The sequence below is a fragment of the Callospermophilus lateralis genome, unplaced genomic scaffold, assembly GCF_048772815.1.
Source record: "Callospermophilus lateralis isolate mCalLat2 unplaced genomic scaffold, mCalLat2.hap1 Scaffold_1118, whole genome shotgun sequence".
Classification (NCBI taxonomy): Eukaryota; Metazoa; Chordata; class Mammalia; order Rodentia; family Sciuridae; genus Callospermophilus; species Callospermophilus lateralis.
The window spans coordinates 188,792-203,505 of record NW_027511439.1 but is presented as its reverse complement, the minus strand read 5'-3'; the positions used below and the strand labels follow the sequence as shown (position 1 = coordinate 203,505).

Genomic DNA, 14,714 nt, shown 5'->3' with positions numbered 1-14,714 from the left:
CATGGGCCTGGATAGCACCCTTCACTGCCCCGAAGGCGTCAGCTGCGGTAGCTCTTCCTTAGTGTCCCTTCCCCTCCCCCAGCCACGGCCAACCGCAGAACCTGTAAAGCGCTTCCTCTTGGACAGCAGAGCCTCGCCCCAACCCTCGTGCTAATGGAAGCTTGGAAACTAAAGGAAGCTTGGAGTTTGAGCTCCTGAGAGGAGAGCCCCCAGCCAGCGCGTCTGGAGCTGCAGCGCTGCAGGACGGCGCCCCTGCCGGTCCCACGAGGCTGCGCAGCTGCAAGGTTACCCTGGCCCTGGGCGTGGCCAAGTGGCCGCAGGCGCTGTCTGTGCCTGGGTGTTTCCCTCCAAGGTCAGGACGCTTGTCAGAGTCCCGTGTTGCACTGTCTGTGGGTCTGCTGTTTTCCTGCCAGTGGTCCTCCCTGGCTGGCGCCTTCGTGTTCCTCCGCCCATCGCTTAGCGGAGAGGCATCTAGGCAGTGTGCAGTGCGAGCAGCTGTGACCTAGCTGCAGCCAGCCTCTCTATGTGTCATGTGCCTCTGCTCCTCTTGTCGATGGTGGTGACTTACTCAGCCGCTTTTCAGAGCGTCTGCTGACTTCAGCCAGCAATGAACACGGATCCCAACTGCTCCCAGTATTATGGAAACTTTTCCATTTGGGCAGATTCTTGTGAGCACTTGGCTTTTCATTTGAATTTTCCTGGTGACGAAGGGCCCTGAGGACTTGTCATCAGCAGATTGTCTATGTGCTTATGTTCCTTTTTGTGTTTTGAATTATTTCAGTTTTTGGGAAAAAAAAAGTCTGTAGATATTTCAAATCCAAACACAGCCATTGATCCCATAATAGAAAGTATAGGGCACTCAGAACACTACTGGGAGTTTTAAAAATAAAAGTCATGTGTTAGGAATTTTCTAACATATCTTGTAATTTATTGTCCAATTTAATTAGTGTGTGTGTGTGTGTGTGTGTGTGTGTGTATGTGTGTGATATTTCTCTTCCAACTCCTCTGTTTTGCTAGAAACTGTAACTTTATTTCTTTTAATTATGATTTTTTATAAACTACTGGTCTTCCATTGCAGGGCAGATTCCACTGAAAATCTAAGACCTTTTTAAAATTGGGACTTGGGTGTTTTAGAACAATCTTTGTTTAACAAATGATTACATACTCGGAATAATTAATAAGGAATAAATTCGACACCTTTAAACAAATTGTTGAATTTGTCAAGAAAATAATTTTGGCTATGCATTTTTAGTAGACCTATCTTTCACACATATTTGTGTGATGGTCAAAGACAAAGCTAGTGAATTTGAAAATTATCCCAAGGCTGTGGTTTAAAATACCACCTACATTGATTGCTGTTTTTATTCTTTTCTCCTCTTCTGCTAATCTTGTCTGGATCTGGTTCCAGTCTTCACCACCTTTCCTTCTCTTGAATGTGGCTCAGTAGTTGTCCATGTCAGGTGATGGAAGTTGCAGAGGACTCTAAGCAGAGCAGGAATAAAATATGCTGAGTGAACAGCGAAGGGTGCAGAGGCTCAGGAAAACTTTATTGTTCCTTTTAAAAACTGTTTTTTCTTGATTTTTTTGTTGTTGTTATCATCATTATCATAAATTTAATTCTACATGATTAATTGATGGCAAAACAGTCCATCCCTTCTCCCCTGAGAGCCAGCCTCGCCACTGCTCCCCCTGGAGTGCCAGGGCTGCCCTAGGTGTCCACCACTGTCACCATGATACTTAGGCCTGCTCCTGCCCCCTCCTTCCCAGGCCATGCCATGGGGACTGGCTCCTTCTGCTGACCTATGAAAAGACCACTGTTTTCTCCCTGAGGCCGCTTGCCATAGGGCTCCCATTAAGACCTGTCTTCTGTGCTTCTGTTTGCAGGTTCCAAATAACTCTTGTGCAGTGCGCTTGCCAAATCCATCCCATCTGAAGGAGTGCCAAGTCCAGGCAGCTCTGGTGCCCTCAGCCACTCCCTTGGACGTGTCTCTTTGCACAAGCCAGGGCTCAGGGCCATTGGGGTGAGGGTGACTGATGCCCCAGTGAGCAGAGGAGGCTAAGTGAGAAATGCTGCCTGTGGTGTTTACCTGGTGAGGTCCAGGGAGGTGGAGGCGGCCCTGCAAGTGCACATGTGGGACTCAGGCATCCGGGGTGAGCCTGCAGCAGAGTGCACACCCATCACAATGCCTCACCAGTGCACCGGGCATCCATCCTGCCAGGCCTGCCTGGTTCCGGGGCACTGATCTGTTTGCTGAGCATGAGGTCCACGTATAGAGGGATTTTACCACTGAATGGGAGAACTGAAGACGCTGAAGTCTCTGAGAGTGCTGGGTGAGGGTGTGTGCTGTAGAAAGCAGCCAGGCATGGAAGGGAGGCAGGTAAGTCAGATCCATCACCCAAATTCTCAGACACAGTGAAAAGCCTGCAGACCAGGACTTAGGAGGAGTGAGGGAATGTGATGGAGCAGAGTGTGTGTGTACTTAAAAGTGAGTTCCAGAAGAAATGTCTGCATTAGGACGAAACTGTATGTGTATGTGGCAAAACTAGAGGCAGCTAATTAATTCAGTTTTCTTTATAACATACTATTTTAAATTTCTATCTCATGAAATGGTGAGTGCTAAGGATTTTGAGTAAAAGATACTAGAATTATGCTTGGTTGAAGATTCCCCAAATTACAATTTAATAGAAACTTTAAGAGCAGCCAACTGTCATGAGAGGTAGTAGATTTTCCCTTCCCATTTATATGTATCCATCCATACATAAAATTCATGAAAAAATTAAAGTTTGAAACTCATGTGGAGAACATATTTTGGGGCCAGTTTCCAAGGTTACAGAGGAGAGGTGGGTAGGAAGTCTGTGTTGCGTGTCTCTCCAACATTAACAAGGATTTGTGGAGCGAGTTGGGAAACAGACTTCACCCTGGGAAAGTGTTGTATGTCCAGGGTAGAAGCTGCCGGGTGTGTACCAGGTTCTTTCAACCTCCTCACACATTAACTAGCTTGCTGTTAGAGCACTCATCTTTGGATTCAGGTGTAGCTCTGCATGTCAATCCAGATGCCACTGAATGGCACAGAAGGTATAATTTCATTAATAATCCTGGCATCTTAGGAGTATGCTCCTGACCTGGGGTGACTTGGTGGGAAGAGTCGTGAAATGTGCCTGTGGAAATTCTAGGTGCCTCATAGAAGTTGCCCCTGGAGATAGAAGCAGGACACTGAGGGAGACAGGAGTGAGCGATGTTGGCTTCCCAGAGCTGCAGGGAAAATGTGGATGGCTGTGTAGATGCAGTGAACATCACAGGAACACAGTCAAGTCAGAAATACACAGGAGGAAGAACTTAGGAGCAATTGAAAACATTTGATGTTGTAGTTCATTTAAAAATTCTGTCTGTGGTAAGTCTTTAATGGCACCTGCAATGGGCATGGGGTCTGCTAAACACAGGGATCTCAGTAGTAAATGGTCAGGGGGTGACTTCAATAAAGTGGATAATTGGAAAAGCAAAACCAGAGGGAAAATACGCTTCCATAGACACAGTATTGCTCAGTTTGAGTTGTGAGTAATTTTCACTGGTTTGGGAAATGTTTGTGACCAACCAGCTCACATGAGGCACATTGCCTGAAGTCTCCACCTGAGTGTGTCATCAAGGCTTCTGAACTGTGGGTCAGAGCCTTTGGAACAGCCAGGACAGGGGCATAGGCAGGGTCACAAACCTCACTCAGTGCTGGTCTTCTTGACTCAGGACCACAGCAAAATGCTGCCATTCTGTCCAGGGAATTAGAAATAAGGTTAAGAATTGATTTAGTGCATGATAAAGAAACAGCATTTACTAAATAAATAAATAAATAAAATATATGAAAGTCTAAATCATTTATATACTCTTAGAGACTTAATTTTCACATGTGGAAAGATCAAAATTTATTATATTTAAACTCAATAGCAATCGTCAATGAGTTGATCAATATTTTGTTGTTCCTAATTTTGTTGACTAGGCTATGTGTTGAAAGATGGAAACTTAGATTAGTGTATCTGTACATTTATTTATTTATAAACATGTGTATGCATGTTTATATATATATATATATATATATATATATATATATATATATATATATATGATCTCCTTATTGAGGGAGAGAGCATATATACAGAACATTCAAATAAGTATGAAGTAAGGATACAAGTAACCACCTTCCAAGTATAAATAAATAACATTAACACCTAAGATTTCTCATATGTAGAATAAAAAAGTTATGATTCAAATTCTACATGTTAAGAAAACAGAGAAAAGTAAAATATATTTGCAAAGATACATTGTTGATTTTGACTACATATAGCTTTCATTTCTTACATATCAACAAGGACAACATTTAAAATCATCCTATATTTCATCTGCTATAAGTTTTATCCACTTAAAAATTCATTTAAAATGAAGTTTCATTGTCATAATATTTATGTGTCTATTTGTGTATTTACTCATTTGTTCATGGACTGCTGTGGCGCATGCCCTTGAGGGAGGACTCTCACATCTTGGGCTTATGGCAGAATGGTCTCTCTAGCATGGCCCATGTATGTTAGTCATGAGCTCAACACGCATGATTGAGCAACTGTTGAAGGCCAGCTCTGTCCTGTGCAGTGTCCATCATGAGGCTAACCCTGGTGGAGCAACAACAATGAGTGGTGAGTGGAATTGACCTGTTCATTTAATGAATAGAAGGTGAAGGTGGACTGCAAACCCCACACAGCAGAACAGTAAGGAGACCAGAGGAGTCCGGGTCCAGGGGGAGCATTGGGATTTTAAGAAGCCTATGCAGGGTAGGCCTCCTTGAGAAGGTGAGAGAGCTGACCAAAGAGAGAACTTCAGTTCATTACGTGAAATTAATTGACACTTTGAGAACCAACATAGACCCAAAGGCCAATTGAGCAAGCTAAGCATGACCCAGGAGCGGATCAAGTGCAGGCCCACTCTGTGAAACAAGTCTGCACCAAATAATTATAACATATATCAAAAATTTGAGATAGGGGACTTTGCAGGTTAGTGACCAGCTGGTTGAAAATAGGTGGTTGTTATTCACAACCCATCAATGTCATCAAATGACACTGAACTTTCATGGGAGAGGCAGAAGTCAGATGCTGAATCAATATAAAGGTGGATGATGTGATTCCTGTTGTGTTACCAGAGGTCTTGTGAAGAATGACTACAGAAAGACGTGATTCCCCCACCTCATCTAGGTAGGAGCACGCCCTAGGCACAAGTAATTATGGAAAAATGGTGATGGATTTTCCTGTGAAAAAAAATAAAGAAGAAAACTTAATCGTATATAGTTTCAGCAAAAATTCAATTTGGGGGGGCCTTTTTTGTGCACAATCGCCAATGAAATTACATCTGCAATAAATTTCTAACAAATGCAGTGAGTTACAATTTTGCTTTGAAGGTTAAACAAGGCATATTAAATAATGGGAGAGTTGGGTAAGGAGCACAGTGTGCCACAGGATGTGCTCAGGGTTTGTACTCATCATCACTGTCTCTGTTATTACTGTGTCCTTGTTAATGCCACTACCCTGTCACCATAGCTTCCATCTGCTTCAAAGAAACCCTTAGGGAGTGATACAAGATATAAGAGAATGTGACTGAGCCAACCAACATGCAGCAGAATTGCGTTTTGTGCTCACTGATGGGTCAAAGTGGTCCCTGAGCTCTGAGGAGCAGGGGCACCTGGGTGAGAATGCTTGCTGTGGCTTCCCATATGTGCAGGTTCGGTGGGGAGAGGGTAAGGCCACGCTCCTCCGGTGAAGCCAACCACCTGAACCCACAGGCCCACTTTATACCAACCACTGCTTGAGTTTGCCCCTCTGAATTTTCAGATCACTGCCTGGTGACCATCTGTCATCTGCTAGTTGTTGTCACTGCCCTTGATGGGAATCTGTGATCAGGTGTCACAGAGACATCATCTCCACCAGGTCTGACATGGACCTGCCTGAGTGAGCTCTCTGAACAGTGAAGGTTTCCACCAGGTGCAGTAGGTCAAGCCAGAAACCAGCCCACCAGCTCGACCGCTCAATACTGCCCAATCCTCACAAAGCACCATCTGCTACACACTCTTCCAACACAAATGTCTCTGATAAACTACTGTCTCTCCTCTATTTCATCACTGTGTTGCTGTAGTGGCTCTAAGGCATGTCTTCTCCATCTCTCTTTCAATTCCACAGAACCTGAGTGGGCTCAGTACCACCCATGTGGGACAGGACCACTCTGCACCCTTGAAGCCAATTGTGTGGGATTGGCTGTGTGCTGGACGATCTCAGTCCAGGAGCCAGGAGGACTGGGAAACACAGCCTCCATCCCCCTTTATCCTGGGTTCCTCATGTGCTGTGATGGTCTATGTCCCTGAAGGGCTTCTTCAAACTTCACAGTAACATCCCTGGGGATTCAGAGGGAGAGAGAGAGAGAGAGCTGGCACCGCCACATATTGCTGCTGCTGAGGCACCAGCCCAGTTTCCCTCTGCCAGAATCTGCCCTGTCCCTGAGGGACAAGCAAAGAATGACCCTTCTCCGAGTTCTCTACAATAACTACAGTTGTGTGTATTTGAGGTTTATAACATGATAATATGGGGTGCATATTGACAGTGAAGTGGCTACAGCAGTGGGGCAGATTGATTCCCATCATCACCTATGGTTACAAATATCTGTCATCACATTGTTATTTTTGTGAAATAAAGAGTTAAAATCTAGTCATTAAACAACATTCCTTTATACAATATCATCTTATTAAATTTAATCTTTAAGCACATTAGCTTATTTTTCTTTTTTAAAAATATCTATGAGGTCATTCATACTAATGACAAAAACTAATTCTCTAATGATGCACTATAAATTACAAACAATAGAGTTTAAAAACTATTTCCATGTTTTGGTGGAGTAAACTAATATCGAAGACTCAAGGAAGTCTGAGAACCTAGGGAGGTGTGTAATGTGGTGATTACCAGGGTAATTATATTATTCTGCAGCCTGTTTTAGCCTTATAAGGCAAAAGATGTAACGCATGAGATATAAAATCCCAGAAAAGTTTGAAATATTGCTCTTTCACTTGCTATTTTCAGAAAAGAACCATGAGTGAGATGAGTGAGGAGTGATGGTCTAGTGGCTTGAGTGGACACAGGCAGGTGGAGGGGAAGGGAGAGGAAGGAGGAAGCAGAGCCCTTGGGGACTGTTCTGTTCCTGGACCTCCCCCATCTCTCTCTCTCTCTCTCTCTCTCTCTCATTCCCTCCCTCTCTCCCCCCCTCCTCTGCTTCCTGGCTGCCATGAGCTGAGCAGCTTTCCTCCACTGTGCCCTTCTGCTACAGAACTTCGCCTTGGAGCCAGCGGACCATGGACTAAATCCTTTGAAACTATGAGCCACAATAATTTTTTCCTCATCTAAGTAGTTTTTGTTAGGTGTTTTGGTCACAGTGATGAAAGGCTAACACAGTTTCCTATAGTTCTCTGGAATTTACATTTAGTTAAATTTAGTTTTAACTGATACATAAAACCACACACACTGTGCATACTAATGGGGTTGCATGCGGTATTTCAACATGACTACATTGTGAAATCTTTAAATCAGCCAGAACATGTCTATCTCTTCAAGCATTTCTCACTTCTTTATGATGAGTACTTTCTAAATCCTTTGTTCTAATTTTCTGAAATGTGCAGTGCATCATCGTCACCTGTTGTCACCCTACTGTGCAATAGCACACCAGAATTCCTTCTCCTGTAACTATAACTTAGTCACCAGTGATCTACTTTCCCCATCTCTCCTTACCTCCCTATGCCCCACCTCCTGTGACCACTCTCCCACTTGCCTATGAGATAATTATTTTCCCACATCTGAGTGAGAGCATGGACCCTTATTTTTCTGTTCCCATCTTATTTCATGTGACACAGTGATCTTCAGTTCCATCTGTGATGTCACGAATAACAGAATCACATGTGTCTATGGCTGATGGTGTGTCTTTTGTGTGTCTGAACACATTTCCTCTCTCCATTCTTCAACTGATAGACACTGAGGTTGCTTCTATTTCTTGGTTATTGGGCACCCTGCTGGGATGGACACAGCAGTGTCAATGTTGCTTGATGTGCTAATGTTATTTGCAAATTGAAACTATATCACTAGAAAGCCTAATCAGTGTTCCAGGATGCTTCGGCCACAGAGGAGGGATGTCACATCTTCAGATATTCACTAAAGCATTTGACAAGTGATAGTATTTTATTGTCATTTTAAATTTAATAATTGGTGAGATTAAATGAATTTCCCTCAATTGATCATTACACATTGTGCCTCTTTTGGGATTTCTTGCAATTGTGCAGATTTATTAATTTATACTTTTTGAGTACTTTCATATCAATTTTTGAATACATATTTTTGCCATATACATTTTGAATTTCTTTTAATTTTTATTATTCATTATTATTTCAATTGCACATACTATGGATACAGTGGGATGATTCAATGCATGTGCATAATATAGAATGATTAAACAAAGATGGTTAGCATTTTCATCTTAAATTTTAAAGAACATTTAATTAGTATATAATTGTGTGTTTATTCTCATGTGTTTCAAGAAGATTATTTCTCTATTTCTTTTAGAAAGTATATAGTTTCATAAATCATCTATATATCTAGGCTGGAATATGAATTTAAATAATTTACCTGTTTCCTCTTGGTGTAGTGTTAAGAAAGGTATCCTTTCTCCTTATGAAAAATAAGAATATAAAACAAAAAATTGATTTTTTTCCTAGTTTTTGTTTAATTTCACCATGTAAGCTATTGTACTTAGTATAAATGGGATTTATTTGGGGGTTGGGTGTGAGTTGGAGCATATTAATTTCTTCTTCTCCTATCTCATTTGGCTCTCTAGTGGACATGGTGTGCCTGTTAACAACATGCTGTCTAACTTCTAGTAATTCATCTTTCTAAATTTACAAACACCAAGTCCAGGTCCTGCATTCTGCTCCTTGGGCTTCCTTGTGTCTCTCTTATCTGAGAAATACACTCTCAGGTAGGGCAGTACTTTACTGTATGTGGACACCAGCACATGTGTGCATTTCCCTCTCCTTCTGTTTGGGTAATTCCTAGGCACCATGGGGTTAGTGCACCTTGCTGGGGAGCACACGGAGGTGTGATCAGCAGAATTCAGAATGCAGGCTTCTCCACAGCACAAACAAATTGCTCCCTTCATAAGCAAATGCCATTTAAAAAAGTATATAGGATAATGCAGATCAAGCCCATTTTTCAAATTCTATAGTGGGCTTCTTTCATATTCCAGTTGTTAAATACAATGTATATGACAATCACAATGGTACCAGAGGTGATGTTGTATCATTGTGAGAGTTGTTTTAGATTTGCTGATAGCACAGTAACTGTGCATATGTCCCTGTTGTTAGCTACTTGCACTAGTGGGAGTGGCTGTGAGTTCCATGAAAACACACCACATGGGATTGTGTGGATGTCTGTAACATATTGTACTTGTTTGCTTCACACAAAATGGGTTAGATCCTGAGACTCCCTCTCCCGGGATATGAGAGTGGCGAGGCAATTAGAAGTGTTCCACAGTTGTCTCTGTTCATGCACACAGCATTCCCTGGGGTATAATTCTCACTTGAGATCATTCAAGATGATGCAGTCATCAGGGAGAACAAAATGCTCATGTACACACCCTGGGATGGCATTATTTGGCTACATGTTTGTTTCTGGAGTCAGTGAGGACAGCTGCACAAGGAAGACACTCCATGCTCAGAGCCATCCCTTCACTTGGTCATGCACTCCTGCCCAAGCCAGCTGGAAGGTCATATTCAGTTCATTTCCTAATTATTTTGAATCAACTACTTACTAGCAGAAAAGTGAGTACCTATAAAATGGACCTTTCTAAGCGAGCAACGTGAAACTCATCACTGTGCAATAGCTCGGTGCTTAGGATCTTCTGTTTGTAAAATCTCACAATGAGGATGGTTGTGTTTCATCGAGAAAAAATCTTCCTAATTGACTTCATCTGTAAGGGCTACAAAAATTATTTAAATTGCATTAACACAGTGCCAAATTGTTGTGTAATCACATGTGCATTCCTCTATTTACACACCTGGGGAAAACAACCAATCTTAGGTGTCTTCCATTAACACACTTACATTTTGCTTAATTGTTTTCTTTCTATGTCCTATTTTTTATTTATGTATTTTTTTGGGGGTACTAGGGATTGAACTCAGGGACACTTGACCACTGAGCCATATTCCCAGCCCAATTTTATACTTTATTAAAAGAACGGGTCTCACTGAGTTCTTATCACCTCACTTTTGCTAAGGCTGGCTTTGAACTTGTGATCCTCCTGCCTCAGCCTCTCAAACTGCTGGGATTACAAGCATGTGCCATTGCGTCCAGCCTGTCCCATCCTTTTTGAAATTAAATCTTTTAAATTCTTCCTTTGATTTCACTGTGTCTCTCTGATACTTTCCTACATGCTCACCTATACCCATAATTCATCATTCAACATACAAGTTAAGTTATGCGGCTCAGGTATTATTTAGATCAATTAATATATCTTCAAGCTTTCTCATTATCATAAGGAATTTTCTCATACCATGTGAGCAGGCAACTTAAAGATCATTTCCTTTCAAGTTAATAAAGATTAATTTGCTAACTTAAAAAAATTCTATATGAACTTTGAAATTAAATCTGGCACTTTTGTAAATAGAAAGAGGAAGAAAGCAGAGAGTGAAAGACGGGTAGACATGACAGTGAAATTGAAAAGAAATAAATAAATGAGTTCCAAAAATTGGTCCAAACAATAGGAAAGGGTGATGACGGTGGATACAAAGAGCATGGTGTCTGTTGGAACATTATCCCAGCTACTGCCCTCAAAACTTTATGCGTAAATTGATTTTTCTTTCCAGCTAGAGATAATAATCTCATTTTGTTGCTAAGTGCAGTTCTAGAACACAAATTCACTGCAAATCAGAGGCCACAACTGACAGTGAGATTTCAGGTGTGAGTCGCGTTCAGCAGAAAACCCGGCTTTGTAATGACCCTATGTGCTGTACAGCCTGCCCCTCAGTGACCATGCAGACATCCCTGGCCAGTGCAGAGTGGAGATTTCCTCAGAGTCCCCATGAGGCACAGAGAGGACAGTGGTGGTGGTGGGAAATCTAAAATATGGGACAGCTGCACATGGCTTTGTTAATTAATCACAATCGAAGAACAGACTTTGATCTCAGGAAAAAAGAAGTGTTATGAAGATAATTCAATAACATCAATACAACCATTATTTTACAATTTAAAAGTGTATATATTTTCTAACATGCTTCAGGTGTGGAAAATTTTGAGCTACGTTAAAAACAATCTCAATTTTTTGATGGTAAAACTGAGACTTAGATTGTATTAAATATTTCATTCCAAGACATATAACTAGTCATATAGACATATAAATAGTCATTCCAAGATATATAAGTAGCAGAAAAAACTTACAAGTAAAGCTGACTCAATTTCTATACTTCACCAAAGTACAATTTAAAATGTATTTAATCCTGTCTAATCTGTATGAGTGAATAAAATGTAAAGATTCTCTGTTTAGTGAGCATATGCTGTTGTAGAAACCAGAACTCTAAAAATACATGCGGCATCCATCAGAACGTGAAGTATAATAATGCAGCACAACTCAGGAAGAGCTTGATAGTGACTGCAACCTCATCAGCAGTCGGGCAGTGGTGGGCAGGTGGGGGATGAGGTTGGCTTCAGCTGGGAGGATTCAGAGGCTTTTGGGTGCAATGAGAGACCAGGACAGCCCATGGGCAGACGGGAAGATGTCTGAGAGGTACATCTATGCCAAGGCATTTATCCTATGCAGGAGACTCATGACTGGTACTTGCTTCACATTAACACTTTTCTTTTGTAATCTGATTAATTGGAAACTGTAATCTCCACTAAGAAAAAAGCATTTAGATGGATGGCAACAGAGCATCCCACCATTTTATTAATGTCCAGATATTTGGCTGTTTTTCTTACTCTTTGTAAATCCTGTTGCCATTCTTTTTTATTTTTCTACTTTATGTGTATGAGACCTATCATTATAATAGGTACCCATTGATTTCCCTATTGTTGAAGGGTGTGTCTGTTCTGATCATCTGCTATTCATCAAATATTTTAAAACAAATGCACTTGGGTTATGGAACCCACTGCTAAAATTCTTCATGAGAATATATTTGCCACTTAGTCCTCACTAGCATCTCCCACACTTCCCAGAGTATAAACAACAAGAAGAGAAGTTTTTGAATTTAGGTGCACAGCTTATTGGAAGACAGATTTATTACTTCACAAAGTAATGTAAACGGTATCCAATGGTATTTAAAGGTGGACTGACCTAATAAAAACTTCACCAGTTTGATAAAGCCTTTTGGCTTACTGTAAAGAGAAGGTCTGACTTATCTGCAAGGGAAGGCTGCAGGCCCCTCTTGAAGGGGTGTGCTCCCAAGGCTGAGGAGCTTGGGCTTCTGCAGTGAGCAGCTCTGCCAGTCTAAGCACAGCCTTCCCTTTGAGGCAGAAGTGCACATCGCTATGTGAGACCACAGAAGACAGGTGTCCAGGGTCAACACGCATATGGAGACAGCCCTGTCTTCAACACCAAGAGCAAACACCTGCCGGAACATTCTCCATGTCCTCCTTTGTTCTTAAAGGTGGGTGAACAGTCCCTCAGGTGAGTGAGACTGTGTAAATGCTGTAAGTTACCAGCAGTGAGGAAAACATCTGCAAAAAAATCAGGCTAGGAGCATTAGATTGGTCCATGAACCAACAGGGATCTCACCTGTACTCAGGTCTAAAGTGCTGTCTTCATGCCCAGAACACTTACAGAACTTTGCTTCCTTCCAGACATCACAGTCATGATGCAGAGGGGATCCTGCAGTGGGGGAGCTCAGGGAATCAATGGGAGCAGCTGTGACTCACTGGCCAGTCTGCACCCAAGGTGCTGGTGAGACACAGACAGACTCCCCTCCATTCAGCTTCCCTGGATGAGAAGCCCTTGCTCAAAATACAGCAAAAGATGGAAAACTCAACTGAAGCCTTCACCTGATAGAGCATTTAGTAAACTAGACAAGTATAATTGGATGAACCTACACCTGCAGGAGTCACCATTTTTTTCTGAAACTGTCACACATAATATGACGATTTCCAAATAGTCCAACTTTACCATACAATAGTATTTATACTTGGGTGCATTTTCTATGACCTTGGTGGAGCTTCCAAGCATGACAAGTTTGGAGAACCACACTGTGGCCGAGTTTTTTCTTCTGGGACTGCTTCAGCACACACCAGCTCACTTTTGTGTCTTCGTGCTCATCTCCATCATGTTCTTCGTCACTCTGACAGGAAACAGCCTCCTCATCCTGCTGATGCTGGTGGACCCCCTTCTGCACACTCCTATGTACTTTTTCCTGTGGCAGCTCTCTCTCATTGACATCCTGTTCACAATTGCAATTGTCCCCAAGATGATGTCTGACTTCCTTCTGCACAAGACTGCCATCTCTGTGTCTGGCTGTGGGACACAAATCTTCCTGGGATTGGCCTTGGGTGGAACTGAGTGCATCCTTTTGGGACTCATGTCCTATGACCGATATGTGGCCATCTGTAAGCCTCTCCACTGCTTGCTGCACATGAACTGGACCCTCTGCAGGCAGATGGCACTGAGCTCATGGGTGAGTGGTGCTTTCAATGCCTTGGTACACACTGTCTACACCATGAAGTTCCCTTTCTGTGGACCCAGAGAAATCCATCATTTTTACTGTGAACTCCCTGGTGTCCTGCAGCTCTCTTGTGAGGACACCTTGGCATATGAGACAGGGGTGTTGATCAGTACCACTATTCTGCTTCTCATTCCATTCTCCGTCATCCTTGCCTCCTACATACTCATCCTGGTCACCATCATCCACATGGCTTCTGCCGAGGGGAGGAAGAAAGCTTTCTCCGCCTGCTCCTCTCACTTGGTGGTGGTCAGCCTATACTATGGCGCCATCATTTTCATGTACATGAGGCCAATCTCTTCCCATACTCCAGGCCAAGATAAAGTTGTGTCTGTCTTCTACACCATTGTGACACCAATGCTCAACCCCTTGATCTATAGTCTTCGAAATAAGGATGTCGTGGGAGCCCTGAGAAAAACTCTATGGAAGTGTTCAGCATGTGGGAAAACGTGACTGTGAGGACTGGGCTTCTTGAGTATTGACCAAACGTGAGCATTGACCAAACATTAGACTGCCTCCAGTAGAGATGCTCAGAGTCAGGGGTGCAGGTGAGGGGCCACTGAATATTCTGAAGTGTCAGGTGTGGCACCAAAGGGATGCTGGGCTTCTCTGCAGAAACTACAGCTTGGCCAGTGTGATGACGGTGGCACTACCCAGCTGTCAGGAAGACAGGGAGGCTCTGGTTCCAACCATGTTGTCAGAGAGAAGCATGTGACTGCATTAGTAGAACTGTGTTTGCAGCTTATTATGAAAAGTCACCCTCTGTAAGTCAGGGATAGAAGATCTGCAATTTACAGGTCTCATTAGTAAGTCAACTTCAAAATGAATATTTTATTTTAATTGAATGCATATAAGTGTCATATACAGTCCTTTAAAAACAATTGAGTTGCTAGATGGCCATGTGTGTATGTTTGACATAAAGATTCCTTTGTTCATTAAACATACCCGTCTCCA

At 42.4% G+C, this 14,714-nt stretch overlaps 1 protein-coding gene across 1 annotated transcript; it reads left to right on the top strand.

Annotated features, from left to right (window-relative positions):
• The first annotated feature begins 13,268 nt into the window (after window positions 1–13,268).
• Window positions 13,269–14,213, top strand: LOC143390376 (olfactory receptor 2T27-like). The gene has a single exon (XM_076842794.2). It carries the CDS (start codon window positions 13,269–13,271, stop codon window positions 14,211–14,213), a length of 945 nt encoding a protein of 314 aa, XP_076698909.2.
• The last annotated feature ends 501 nt before the right edge of the window (window positions 14,214–14,714 follow it).

Excerpts from the sequence above, each read along its gene's own strand:
- LOC143390376 (XM_076842794.2), top strand. The coding sequence starts at position 13,269 with ATGACAAGTTTGGAGAACCACACTGTGGCCGAGTTTTTTCTTCTGGGA.